We start from the raw sequence: 11,245 nt of genomic DNA, 5'->3' as shown, positions 1-11,245 counted from the left end.
AATTACAAATAAAGTTGTTTTAATCAATAGTTTTTCAAATAATTGACTTCAAAGTCAAAAGCTCTTCTACCAAAAACCGTTATTATATCTTATCGCCAAAGTTATCGTTCACGTGCCCTGAAGCGTTTTTTTTTAACATGTGAAATGTTAAAAATGTTGACAGATTCAAAAGTGGCTAATGACCAAATAGCGGGCTTTTCAATATATGAAACCTTCTCAGGCGATAAGGATTTTTTTTTTAGAAAAGTTAAAAACCAGAATTTTTACTATGGGAGGGGGATCTATGTCCCCCGTTTTTAAAAAAAAATTCAATTTCAAATATATCAAAACAATAAGTTTATAAATATGTTTTTTTGATAATTTTTTGCTCTTAATATATGTCTTTAAGTTTTTGTGAAAATTGACAACAACCACAACTTGTATTTTAACTTAATGATTTGTTTTTGCTTGAGTGGTCTTATTTTGATAGAAATAATAGTAGGTGCGAGGTAGGTCTCATTTTAGGATTTGGGGTAGGTGCAATGTAGGGTCGGTGCAAGGTGGGATGCATGCAAAGTTTCTTTTGCATTTAAATAAGATGGAATTATCTTAGGTGTATCTTAATCCATATTTGATTATTTATTACTATCAAAATAAGACTACGTAAATATTCGAGAAAGGAAAAAAATATAATTAAAACATTTTTTTGGCAATTTTGAATTTTTTCAAGAACTAGGAGACATAAAATCATCTAGTTTTCAGTTTTTGATTAAAAACAAATAAGTGCAATTTTAAAAAGAAAAACAATAGTAGATAATCTTAAAGTTAAGAAAAATTACACTTTGAAACTTTTTTAACTTATTTTGCCCAAATTTTGAGTTTAAAACAATTTTTTCAGAAACTATGGATAGAAATATTAAATATTAAGAAATGTATAAGACTTAGTTATAAGTATTACCATTATTTTGTAATTATTTTTTAAATTGACTCTACCGTCTAAACGGGGATATAGACCCCCCTCCCATAATAAAAAATGCTTGTTTTCAATATTGTTCTCTACAAATCCGTCATTAAACTTTGTCGCCGGAGTTATTGTACTCTCTCAAAATTTACTATGCATGTTTGATGATTATTGTGAATAACACTAATTAGTTTTATTGTATTCTTGTAAATATTCCTTGCATACTTTAAGGATAAACAATCTAAGCTCAGATACAAACCAAACGTTCAATAGTTTGAGTTCTTTACGTTGAAATTTCAATCAATATTTTTAAACATGGACGCCATTATCGAATTTGACGAACTTCTTTTGAACTTTTTTGTCTTAATTTTATCTTGGGAAGTTTTTAGTATTTAAAAAATATAGTCTGAATTTTGTTTTTACTCTGCATTAAAGAAAAACTCTATCTAAGATACAAAAACATGTAATTTTAGATAAACTCAAGGTGATACAATTCATACCCACCTTGTTATTTAACAACCAAAGGTGTAGATAATATTAAAAATTCATGAAACGAACAAAATGCTTCTTTTAAATTATCCTGAATATAAGTTTGTTTGTTTTGTCAAGTTTTATTCATAACATAGATTGTTCAAATTACAAAATTGAAATAATATTGAAGAAAAAAAAACATTTTAATTAATTAAGAAATAAATCTAAGTCAAATTCTTATCTTGGGATTTTATAAAAATAAAGTTTTCTGAAGAAAAACCATTAATTTATCTATCAAAATCGGTAAAACATTTTACACAGAAAATTTCTTCGTGGTTCGGATTAAGTGTACGTATTTCTTAACATTCAAAAACAATTATTCCTACTAACTTCTACATGTTTTCGAAAATCAAGGCTATATTTCTAAATAATATTTATACTTGTTTTGAATAGTAGTTTTGACAGTTTGTGTTAAAAAAAAAAACAATACACGTAAAACAATTTGACAACTGACATTTTAAAGTGTTTATGTTGAAGGGTTGCTTACACTTCTATATGAAATGTGAGAAGATTATATATCTTTTATTTTGAAAGAAAAATAAGTGCATTTTTTTGGAATTCCATATATAGTACAGTGAGAAACAGCCAATAAAACGACCCGGAGTAGCCAGATTTTTGTATTTAAAAATTGGTACAACTGAAAGAAGATCTGTCACAATAATAATAAACAAACACACAAATAGAAGAAAGTTTTGTGAAAATCAAAAGTTAAAATTAACTTAGCAAAAAAAAAAAACTAAATAAAACTAATAAAATGGAAAAATTCCTAAAAAAAATGGTAAGAAAACATCTGAAAAGGAGATGGTTTGCTCGTAGATTACTACACTAATATGTGGTGTTGAAGCAAGCTTGAAACTCGCCTCAATTCTTTATATACCTTGAAATTGATTCGACTCGAATCCCGTCGGGGATCGGAGTCCAGTCAAAATTCGTGAAGAAAAACCTGTATGGAGCTGTTGGTTTTAAAGATAATGCATTATGGTCTGTTTATTTGCATGTTTGTATAGTTCTGTTTTAATCAAATTGAAAAAAAATGCACATGGAATAGGTAGCATATTCTTATGTGTTTTTCTGAACTATTCAGTTCTTCATTGTTTAACACGAATCAAACTATCTAACTTGCACTTCATAAGAAACATCAAAACACCATTTGCATTTAAGAAAGTGCTGTCAAACTCAATTATTTTTAAATCTTCTTGTGCTGTGGAAACACCAAACAAATTTATTTAATCTAAACTGTGATAAACCTTTTTTTTGGAAACATAGCAAAACTTAATTATCTTTTCTATTGTTTTCTCTTGCAAAATAAGCCCAGTTAGTCAATTTTTATTAACAAAACTAAATAAAATAGTAATAGATTGATTTCATTTCCCCAATGGAAAACACACATGATTCCAAATGCACAATTACTCAACAAACGCAGCTAACGAGGTACAAACGCAATATTAATCGTACCAACATTTGAGAACGAAATCACATAAGATTCATTCGAGACTCGTATAAATGTCAAAAAACCATCCATAGTAAAATTCTACTCTAACTTTTATCGGTGTATTATATTATTTTTGTTATTCGTGTAAAATCCTACTATACTATGGATAGATTTTCCAACAAAACACCGGTAATGATTTTTTTACATACTTAGTAAAAACCATAAATTGACAGACAACATTTTGTTCCCCAAAAGTTTTTAACATAAAGGATATATCAATTTAGTAAAACCACAACATGATTTGTTTGTACGTTTTTTGTTTGTTTTATTTCCACATCTATATCCCACTGTATGGCGCCTAAAATGAGCTGACTTTCGGCGCCATGTCTTAAATTTTGTGCCATAAAACATTCTTCATGCGCGGAAATGACTATATTCCGCCTCTAATCCCATACTCAATTCTTAGAAGACAAGCAAATGACAAGTGATCACGTTAGCAAGAAAAAAAGTATAATACTTAGGCAACCAAAAGACAAAGCGCCAGAAATAAAATATAAATTAAGGTTAAGAAATTTAAATTTAATAAAAATATGTATAAACTTTTACAACTTAAGAGCAATTATTACTATTTATGTATACAATACTTAATAATTTTTTGTACAATTTCTAAAAGATATAATATTTTTGTTAAGCATATAGATTTTACAACTCTAGCAATCGGTAAGCTGACAAATCAACATCAGTTGGTAACGCCGAATAATTCGAAGCCCAGCTTTCGTCACTTCCGGAAGTTGGTGACAGTTCGCAGCTGTTGTTGACGTCATATTCTTGTGAAGGGTCATATGTCAAATCGTTACCCATGGCAAAGTCCAGGAAATTTGGAATGAACTGATCGAAGACATAGTTCAGTCTGTCATTTGAGGGCAAATCGTTGCAGAAGTCCTGGGGCAAGTAGTTGTTATTGTTGGAATTCATATGACTCTGCTGCTGAGGGATTGTCTGATGCTGTGGGGCTGCTGATGGATAGTTATTGTTGTGGTGCATTTGGTAAGGATTGATGTATCGTGGAACTTCCAGATTGTCAGTGGCATTGACATTGACATTTTGATAGTTTGTCTGTTGCATGGGCTGTTGATGTTGGGGCTGGTGTTGAACTTGCACTGGGGTAACCACCTGATGGGTTAGAAGCTCCCTCTGGGGACTATACTGCAGGAGTCTTTGCACAATACCATCATGGCTCTTGTCATCGTTTTGAGCTTCGATTTTGATATTTGGACTCCCGAAATTTTGATGCTGTGGTGAAACTGGTGCCGAATTGCCTCGACTTGAACCGGAATCGGAACTTGGTCGAAACTTGAGGTAATCGGTGATGCCACGAGCAGCATCTTTCTTGCTCTTCATGCGACGATTCTGAAACCAGATCTTAACTTGTCTCTCGGAGAGTTCGAGGCGTTGGGAGATCTCAATTCTTCGTGGACGACAAAGGTACTTGTTGGCATGGAATTCCCTTTCGAGTTGAATCAATTGATTGCTGCTAAATGCAGTTCGAGCTCTCTTGCACTTTTCCTTGTTCGGTGAGGGTGATTCGGATTTCTTCATAATCGTACTCGGTTCAAAATGGGAGTTCATCTGTAAATCAAAGAAAAATGAATATTTAGTAAAATTTCTTCAAAAAAGTGTTAATTTTATAAGTTTTTTTTTTTCAAAAAGTTCGAAACTTTTGAACTTACCATTTCCAAATGAGCCGAATATGGTGGTGGTGAGCCGCTGGGATAGTTTAAAAATTCTTGCTTAAATGACATCATGGTTGTAGGTTTGATATTTTTTTTGTTGGATACGCGAAAAATCGTAATGAAAATATAGAAGAAGAAACAGTGAAATTGAGTTTTCAAAATTGAGCTGTTATCCTTAGAAAGAAAGTCATAGGACTGTGCTAAGATGTTACATTGCGAAAGTATTTATACTCGTTTTCAAAAACAAACTACAACGAACCGTTTTAGGGATATCTATGTACATTTCAACAGGTAAATTTTCTAATGAACAGGTTCCTAATGAAGATTAGCAACTTAACATGCAAAAACAACACACCGCAACCAACGTGAAGGCAGAAATTATACTGAGCTGCCATTGGTCAGTTGAGTTTGTCTCTAAAGGTAAGTGCGAAGTGATTCTTATGGTGAATCGTTGTTCTTTTCTCTTTTTCCAAAAGACTGCTACACTGTTTTAGATGGCGAATTGTAGTTTCAATATGGCAGACATCAACATTTTGAGAAATTGATTCAAAGTTGTATGGGGTTTTATTTCATTCATTTGCAAACCAATACCAAAAAATATAAACTAATAAAACGTAAAAGGTACGTTTATAGTAATAAAATTAAACTTGAGGACTTACATTTTTTATTAAATCAGAAGCAAAATAAATGTTCGCATTTTCAACTTCGAAAAGCTACTTTAGAAACCTTAAGCTATTTTATTTAGTTTAAATGTAGCTTAATTTTAACTCTTCGGGTGAAAATGGAAATAGAGGTAAAGTTTAAAATACACATAGGAAATACCCTTAAGATCTGAATTCAAAAATAAATTATCCATGATTGTTGAACTGAAGACTTTGAAATGCTACAACTAACTAAAGTGTTTAACCGTGAAACAGTTCTTCAAATACAACCATTAGATTAATTAGATATGATGTTCATTTAGAAATCTACAAATTAAACTGTAATTGTTTTATTATTAACGATGGTAAAATGTTATCATTAAAATTAAATTCAATGCTCATCCCAGAACAATACTTGAACTTATAAGTCGAGAGAGTTTCACAAAAGAGAAGTATTTTTCCATCAATAAAATAGAGATTTTAACGATATATTTTGATGGAAGGGAGGTATATTTTTAATATTTACATAAATGTTGTTGTTTAAATAATTATTTAATGAACTAATAAAAGAATTAAGAATCTTTATGTAACTTATCAACGAAATTTTATAACTTAAGGAGAGTTCATTTATTAAGTGGTCCCATTTGATAAAATCAAGACTACTTTCAATTTCTGACATCAATAAACCACAATAGATAACGAAATAAATTCTTTTTTAATTAAACTTAAAAAATAAATTTCAAAACTTCTGTTTAAATTTAACAGCCATCGAAAGTCTACTTACTTAATATGACTCGTTAATTCTAAAATGGACATTAATTTATGGGGTACAAATTAGTTTCTTGATATTTTAGAAAATTGTAAATTGTTCTACTATTAAATTAAATATGACCTTATCAATTAAATTTCCTTGTAGTACCGTTCAATTATTTTGAGTAAAGTAGACTTTTGGCTGTTGAATAAAATAGAAATCTTGTAAGTTACGACTCTAGGTATGGGAATTCATGTTCCTATCTTGTATATGGTAACCATTTTGAGAGTTGCATCTTGAATATTTTTAAAATTAGATTATTCAGATTACTGATTTGTCTTTGGCACTTGACAAGTATACATTTCTAAAAAGTAATTAAATCAAACCGTTTAAAGCGGTTCAAAAACAAGTTTAAAGGACAAGCTACTATAAGCTTGTTTATAAGTTGAAATGGAAAAATTTGTTAAAAAAACAAACGCAAAATTAAAGTTTCTATAAATGAAGAAATAATGTTTGGAAAAATTCATCTTGTTCCAAATTGATTTGAGATAAACAGCCTGAAATTCGTAAACATTTAATAAATTAAAACAGTAAATGAAGACAATAATTAATTAATTTTTTTGAAAAATATGCAGAAAAGTTAATAAAAAAAAACTTTTTCAATGTCTTAATTAAATGGTTTCTTTTTTTCTTGGCGTATTTCTTCTCTTATTTTTTAGTTTTACTTAAACTTATGGTTTTTAGTCGTGCAGCGTGTTTCCTGAAGAAGGAATAAATGTTTGAAAAATGTTTCTTAACTCCATTTTGTACATATGTACTTCTTTTAAGTGATATCATTAAGGATATTTTAATTTTTTTATTTTGAAGGAGATAATTTGTGAAAAATTATAACTGAAAATATATGTTCATGTATAGATTGATATATTTCTGTATCTTAAGTTAAACAGACTTGGCATAAGTAAACCACTGTTGTATATGCTTTTGTAATGCAATGTAACATCTACCAAAATCTTTGATATTAAAAATGGTCTTTAACAGTGAGCGGTTAACTCGCCGATCTTATTCAGCATTTACACCAGTGATCTGATAGCAAGTCTGACTCAGGCAATAGCGTACGCCGACGACCTAATTGCGTACAGAACGGCCCCAAAAATTGAGGTTACCAAGACACTTTTGCAGGGTGACTTCGACAAGATTTAGAAATATTGCGATGACTGGAAGTTGAAAATTAACATTCAGAAATGCGAGACTATTATGTTCAGGACTCCACTGCATGGAGCCTCAAGGGATACGAGAAAGAGCTGGGAAAATCTAGTGATCGTTGGATCAAATCAACAGCCACTGGCGAATGAAAGTGTAGTAAAGTACCTTGACATCTTGTTGGATCAGTACTTCTATTTCGACAGACATATGAGTGCTGCTCTGGCCAGAGCCAGGGTAGCCTTTAAACTAACAAATAGGTTGTTTTTTAGCAGACGTCTTGATAGCAGGGTGAAGGTGATTTACTACATAGCCCTTATCCGGCTGATGATTGCCTATGAGTGCCCGGTATGGTTCACCGTTGCCCCATCTCAAATGGAAAAGATTCGGCTGTTTGAGAGACAGTGTCTGCGACGTAGCCTTGGACTACACAGAACACCAGAGTCGGAGTACAAACATTACTATTCCAACCAGGTTCTATACAACAGAACCAACATAAGCAGAATAGATAATTTCTTGCTGAAGCTTGGTAGAGGTCATATTGCGAGAGCGATGTCGTCGACTAACCGCTTAATTTGTGGGGCTTACTACCCCAACAATGAGTACTACAAAGGTGTACGTTTAATTGGCAACATTCCTCCCGAAGCTTTTCTTTATTTAGACAATCAAGGGCTGATACAGGATAGGGAGGCGGTTCCGCTAAACTATCACGTCAGCCGTAAAACTGTAGATAGGCGACTCCTTTACAGTCGAGACGTCCTCGGACTGGACGAAGACGAGTGGCTTCGGCTCAGTAGGACTGTTTCCGATAGGGACCGAAGACATAGGGTGGGGCAGGAGAACCAGTTTTGGTGGCTTCAAATTTTATGTTATTTAAAGTTGTCTAGGGCGTTTGGTCTTTGGACTTGGCCGGCTTGAATAGGTTTAAGGATTAGGTTAGGGACAGTAAGGGTGGAATCCAAAAAATGTATATAAAAAATAACACACAAAAAAGTTATTTTTTAGTAGTATTATTGGTTTTATTAAGTTTTAAGTACCTTAAGTATTGTAATGGGTTTCGGTTTTTTTTAAATTTAGTTTTAAGTTTTATATCAAAAAAAATAATGATAAGGACACCAAGTTTTTTTTAATTTTCTTGGTTTTAGATTAAGTTCTTTTTATTTAGTATTAAAATTGTTCTTAGGCCGAAAGGCAGTAGATATAAGATAATGGATAAACCTAGAGCACACGCATAAGGCCAGTAAGATATTTTTTAAGCTTTTGAAATTTACGCTAGTTTTTTAAGAATTTTTGTCTAGCTTTAAGTTAGCTGTAAGATTTTGATAAAATAAATTATATTAGTTTTTTAAAATTAAATTCCAGACTCAGTATTTTTGGTATAATAAAGAACGGAGTGAAAACAAAATCGTTACATCAATGTCATTTTATTTATAACCTTGGTCTTATTATAATTCTATTTCTTAACTAAGAACCTTAATAAAATGTTTTGTTTAAAAACTACAAAACCTTAAAATTCTGTATTTTTGTTCAAGTATTTTTAAATTGCAGTACCTGTAGCGTAGGAGTCTTGGCCTCAATCTCTGTCAGTGCCAACTAAAGTTTTTCACGGGCACTGAGTAGTGTTAGTCCCAAGGACCTGGTTCTCTAAGAGCTGTTGCAAAATTTACTCGTAAATTATTTTATGTTTATTGGTGAATTGACGAAAAATGCAATCGTTTTTTGGCCATAAGAACATTTTATGATTGCAAGATTCTTTACGTAAGGAAATTATTGTTTGTTGTTTTGGATTTTTTTTTTTAAATGTAACTTTTTATAATTGTTCTTCAATATATAATTTGTATGATATATGTAAATGAATGTTCATTGCTTGATAAAAATCCGATATAATCTGATGTTGATATTATTTTATTCAGATAAATTCCAATTCAAATAAAGCCCATAAATAACTTGACTACTATTTCAGTCAACAAAGGTACTTTATTATATGTGTACTGGAGACGTTTAAATTGCAATAGTTCGAAAATAAAAGCTGAAGAACAACGCAAAGCTTTATTTTAAGTTGTGGACAGAAAGCCAAAAGGGAAGTTTTTGGGGACTTTGGATAATCCTTTACTAATCTCAATCATACAATTTCATGATTTACATAATTATTCCGAAACTACATCTTTGATAGGCTAATTATTATTTTTATTATTTTACGCTGATAGTTTGGTTCACCATCAAGAAAAAAAAAGAAGTAGATATTTTAGCAGTTTAATGAATTTTTGGCCAAATTGCTTTTGGAGATCGAGATTAGAAAACTTGGATTACATTAAAACCTTGGAACGACATTTGGATCTACTGTATCTAGGCCAAGGTTATTATATATTATATTTTTATTTTAATTAAAGGCCATTTACATTACAAATTCATTTTAAGTTGAAAACGTTGCAGAGGAAATACGAAGTAATATTAAAAATGCAGATTTATTGGTGGAAAATGGAATACAAACATTTTTAAAGGCACCTTATCTTCCACCACAGCCTATTGTTACCAGGTGGGGAACCTGGCTACAAGCAGTTGCCTATAACGCAAAGCACTATAAGGAGTTTGAGAAAGTGGTTAGTAATTTCGATGATTCTGATGCTGTTGCAATTAAAAATGAAAAAGAGATATTGAACCAGCTTTTACTTAAAAGCCAAATAATACTCGTTAGCACTAAATACAGTTTTCCTTTTGATACTATAATAAAGCTTAAGGGTAGGGACTCATTAAAAAACCAAATTGATTTAGTTGAGATGCTGTTGTAAAAAACAACTGCTGTTAAAGATCACTTGCTCCAGCCATACAAAAGAAGCTTGAGAATGTTCTAGTAAAAAATGAAGGGTTTTCCACAATGATAAACATATGCAAGGCATTTATATTGAGTTGCAGTTATGAAAATTATTTGAAAAACTTTACAACCGATGAAATTTCTGCCTTTAAGAATGCAATTGTCAATTGACGTAGAACGTTCCTTTTCAATGTACAAGACTTTTCAAAGGCCCAATCGCTAAATCTTTATTTTTAATAACTTTAAGAAGAATTTCATGATTTATGTCAATTTGTTTACTGTTTGTGTTTCTGATGTAATTTTTATTTATTGTTTATGTTTTGAGTATTTTTTTATATTTTAATGTTTTTGTTCCTTTAAATGATAAAATAAAAGACTGATTTTCTTTTTAAAAACTGTATACTAATTTATTTGTTGTGTTCATTGAAAAGATGGAGATACGAGGTATACATTTGCACATATTTTGCGTTTTTAAGTGCATGGAAATTCTGGCCCTACTCATCATAAATCACAACTATTGCACAAAAAAGGTCTTTGTACCGATATTTAAACAATCTAGGCAGTAGCGAAACAATCAAAAATCACAACCCAGTCGTTTACCATCACATCATATATACAAAATTTATAATTGTGTTTATTTAAAATATTTGTGCCCACAGATATCATTAAAATTAATTTGACTCAAGAATTTCATTTTTGAATCTAAAACTCTGGAAACTTCAGGTGTAGAAATAAATGAATTGATATGCGTGCATTAAATATAGACAATATGCTTAAATAAAAGTTCGTACGTCAGCTCTTTCGTTTGAATTGACATACTCGTACATTGATTGAATTCAATGGAATAATAAGAAAGTTGTGTACATTATTTTGATATATCACCATCTAATTGAAAATTAAATATCCTTAATAACGAAAACTGAATATATAGATACGGTGAACAGATCCTTTATATAAACGAAATCATAAAGACATAAAATTATGCCTTCACTTTATATATTTACTTTTCGAGGCAACTTTATGTTTGTTCTTCACGTCTTTTGATAATTAAATTTATATTTATTACAATTTCCTCGCTCATAATTATTTTAAAAAAAACCCTTTTTCCAATCTATAAATAAATCAAAGTCAGTCTCAAACCCAAAACCACAAATAGTCTCATTAGTCTCACTCCCTTAACTCATCACTTCATCAGTCCACCAGCT

General features: G+C 30.8%; 1 protein-coding gene across 2 annotated transcripts; it reads right to left on the bottom strand.

Moving 5' to 3' along the window:
* Positions 1-3,493: 3,493 nt before the first annotated feature.
* LOC129941120 (protein zerknuellt 2-like) lies at positions 3,494-5,472 on the bottom strand. 2 transcript variants are annotated; one of them, XM_056049669.1, is made up of 3 exons: positions 5,296-5,472; positions 4,634-4,693; positions 3,494-4,532 (listed from the first exon to the last, which is right to left on the bottom strand). In XM_056049669.1, exons 2-3 carry the CDS (start codon positions 4,634-4,636, stop codon positions 3,606-3,608), a joined length of 930 nt encoding a protein of 309 aa, XP_055905644.1. In that variant the 5' UTR covers positions 4,637-4,693; positions 5,296-5,472; the 3' UTR covers positions 3,494-3,605. The 2 variants fall into 2 exon arrangements, with proteins under 2 accessions (XP_055905644.1, XP_055905643.1); XM_056049668.1 differs by lacking the exon at positions 5,296-5,472 and having other exon boundaries at positions 4,634-4,819.
* Positions 5,473-11,245: the final 5,773 nt, after the last annotated feature.

The sequence above is a fragment of the Eupeodes corollae genome, chromosome 1 (assembly GCF_945859685.1).
Source record: "Eupeodes corollae chromosome 1, idEupCoro1.1, whole genome shotgun sequence".
NCBI classification, from domain to species: Eukaryota; Metazoa; Arthropoda; class Insecta; order Diptera; family Syrphidae; genus Eupeodes; species Eupeodes corollae.
The sequence above is the reverse complement of the archived record's forward strand: the minus strand, read 5'-3'. Positions and strand labels throughout refer to the sequence as shown.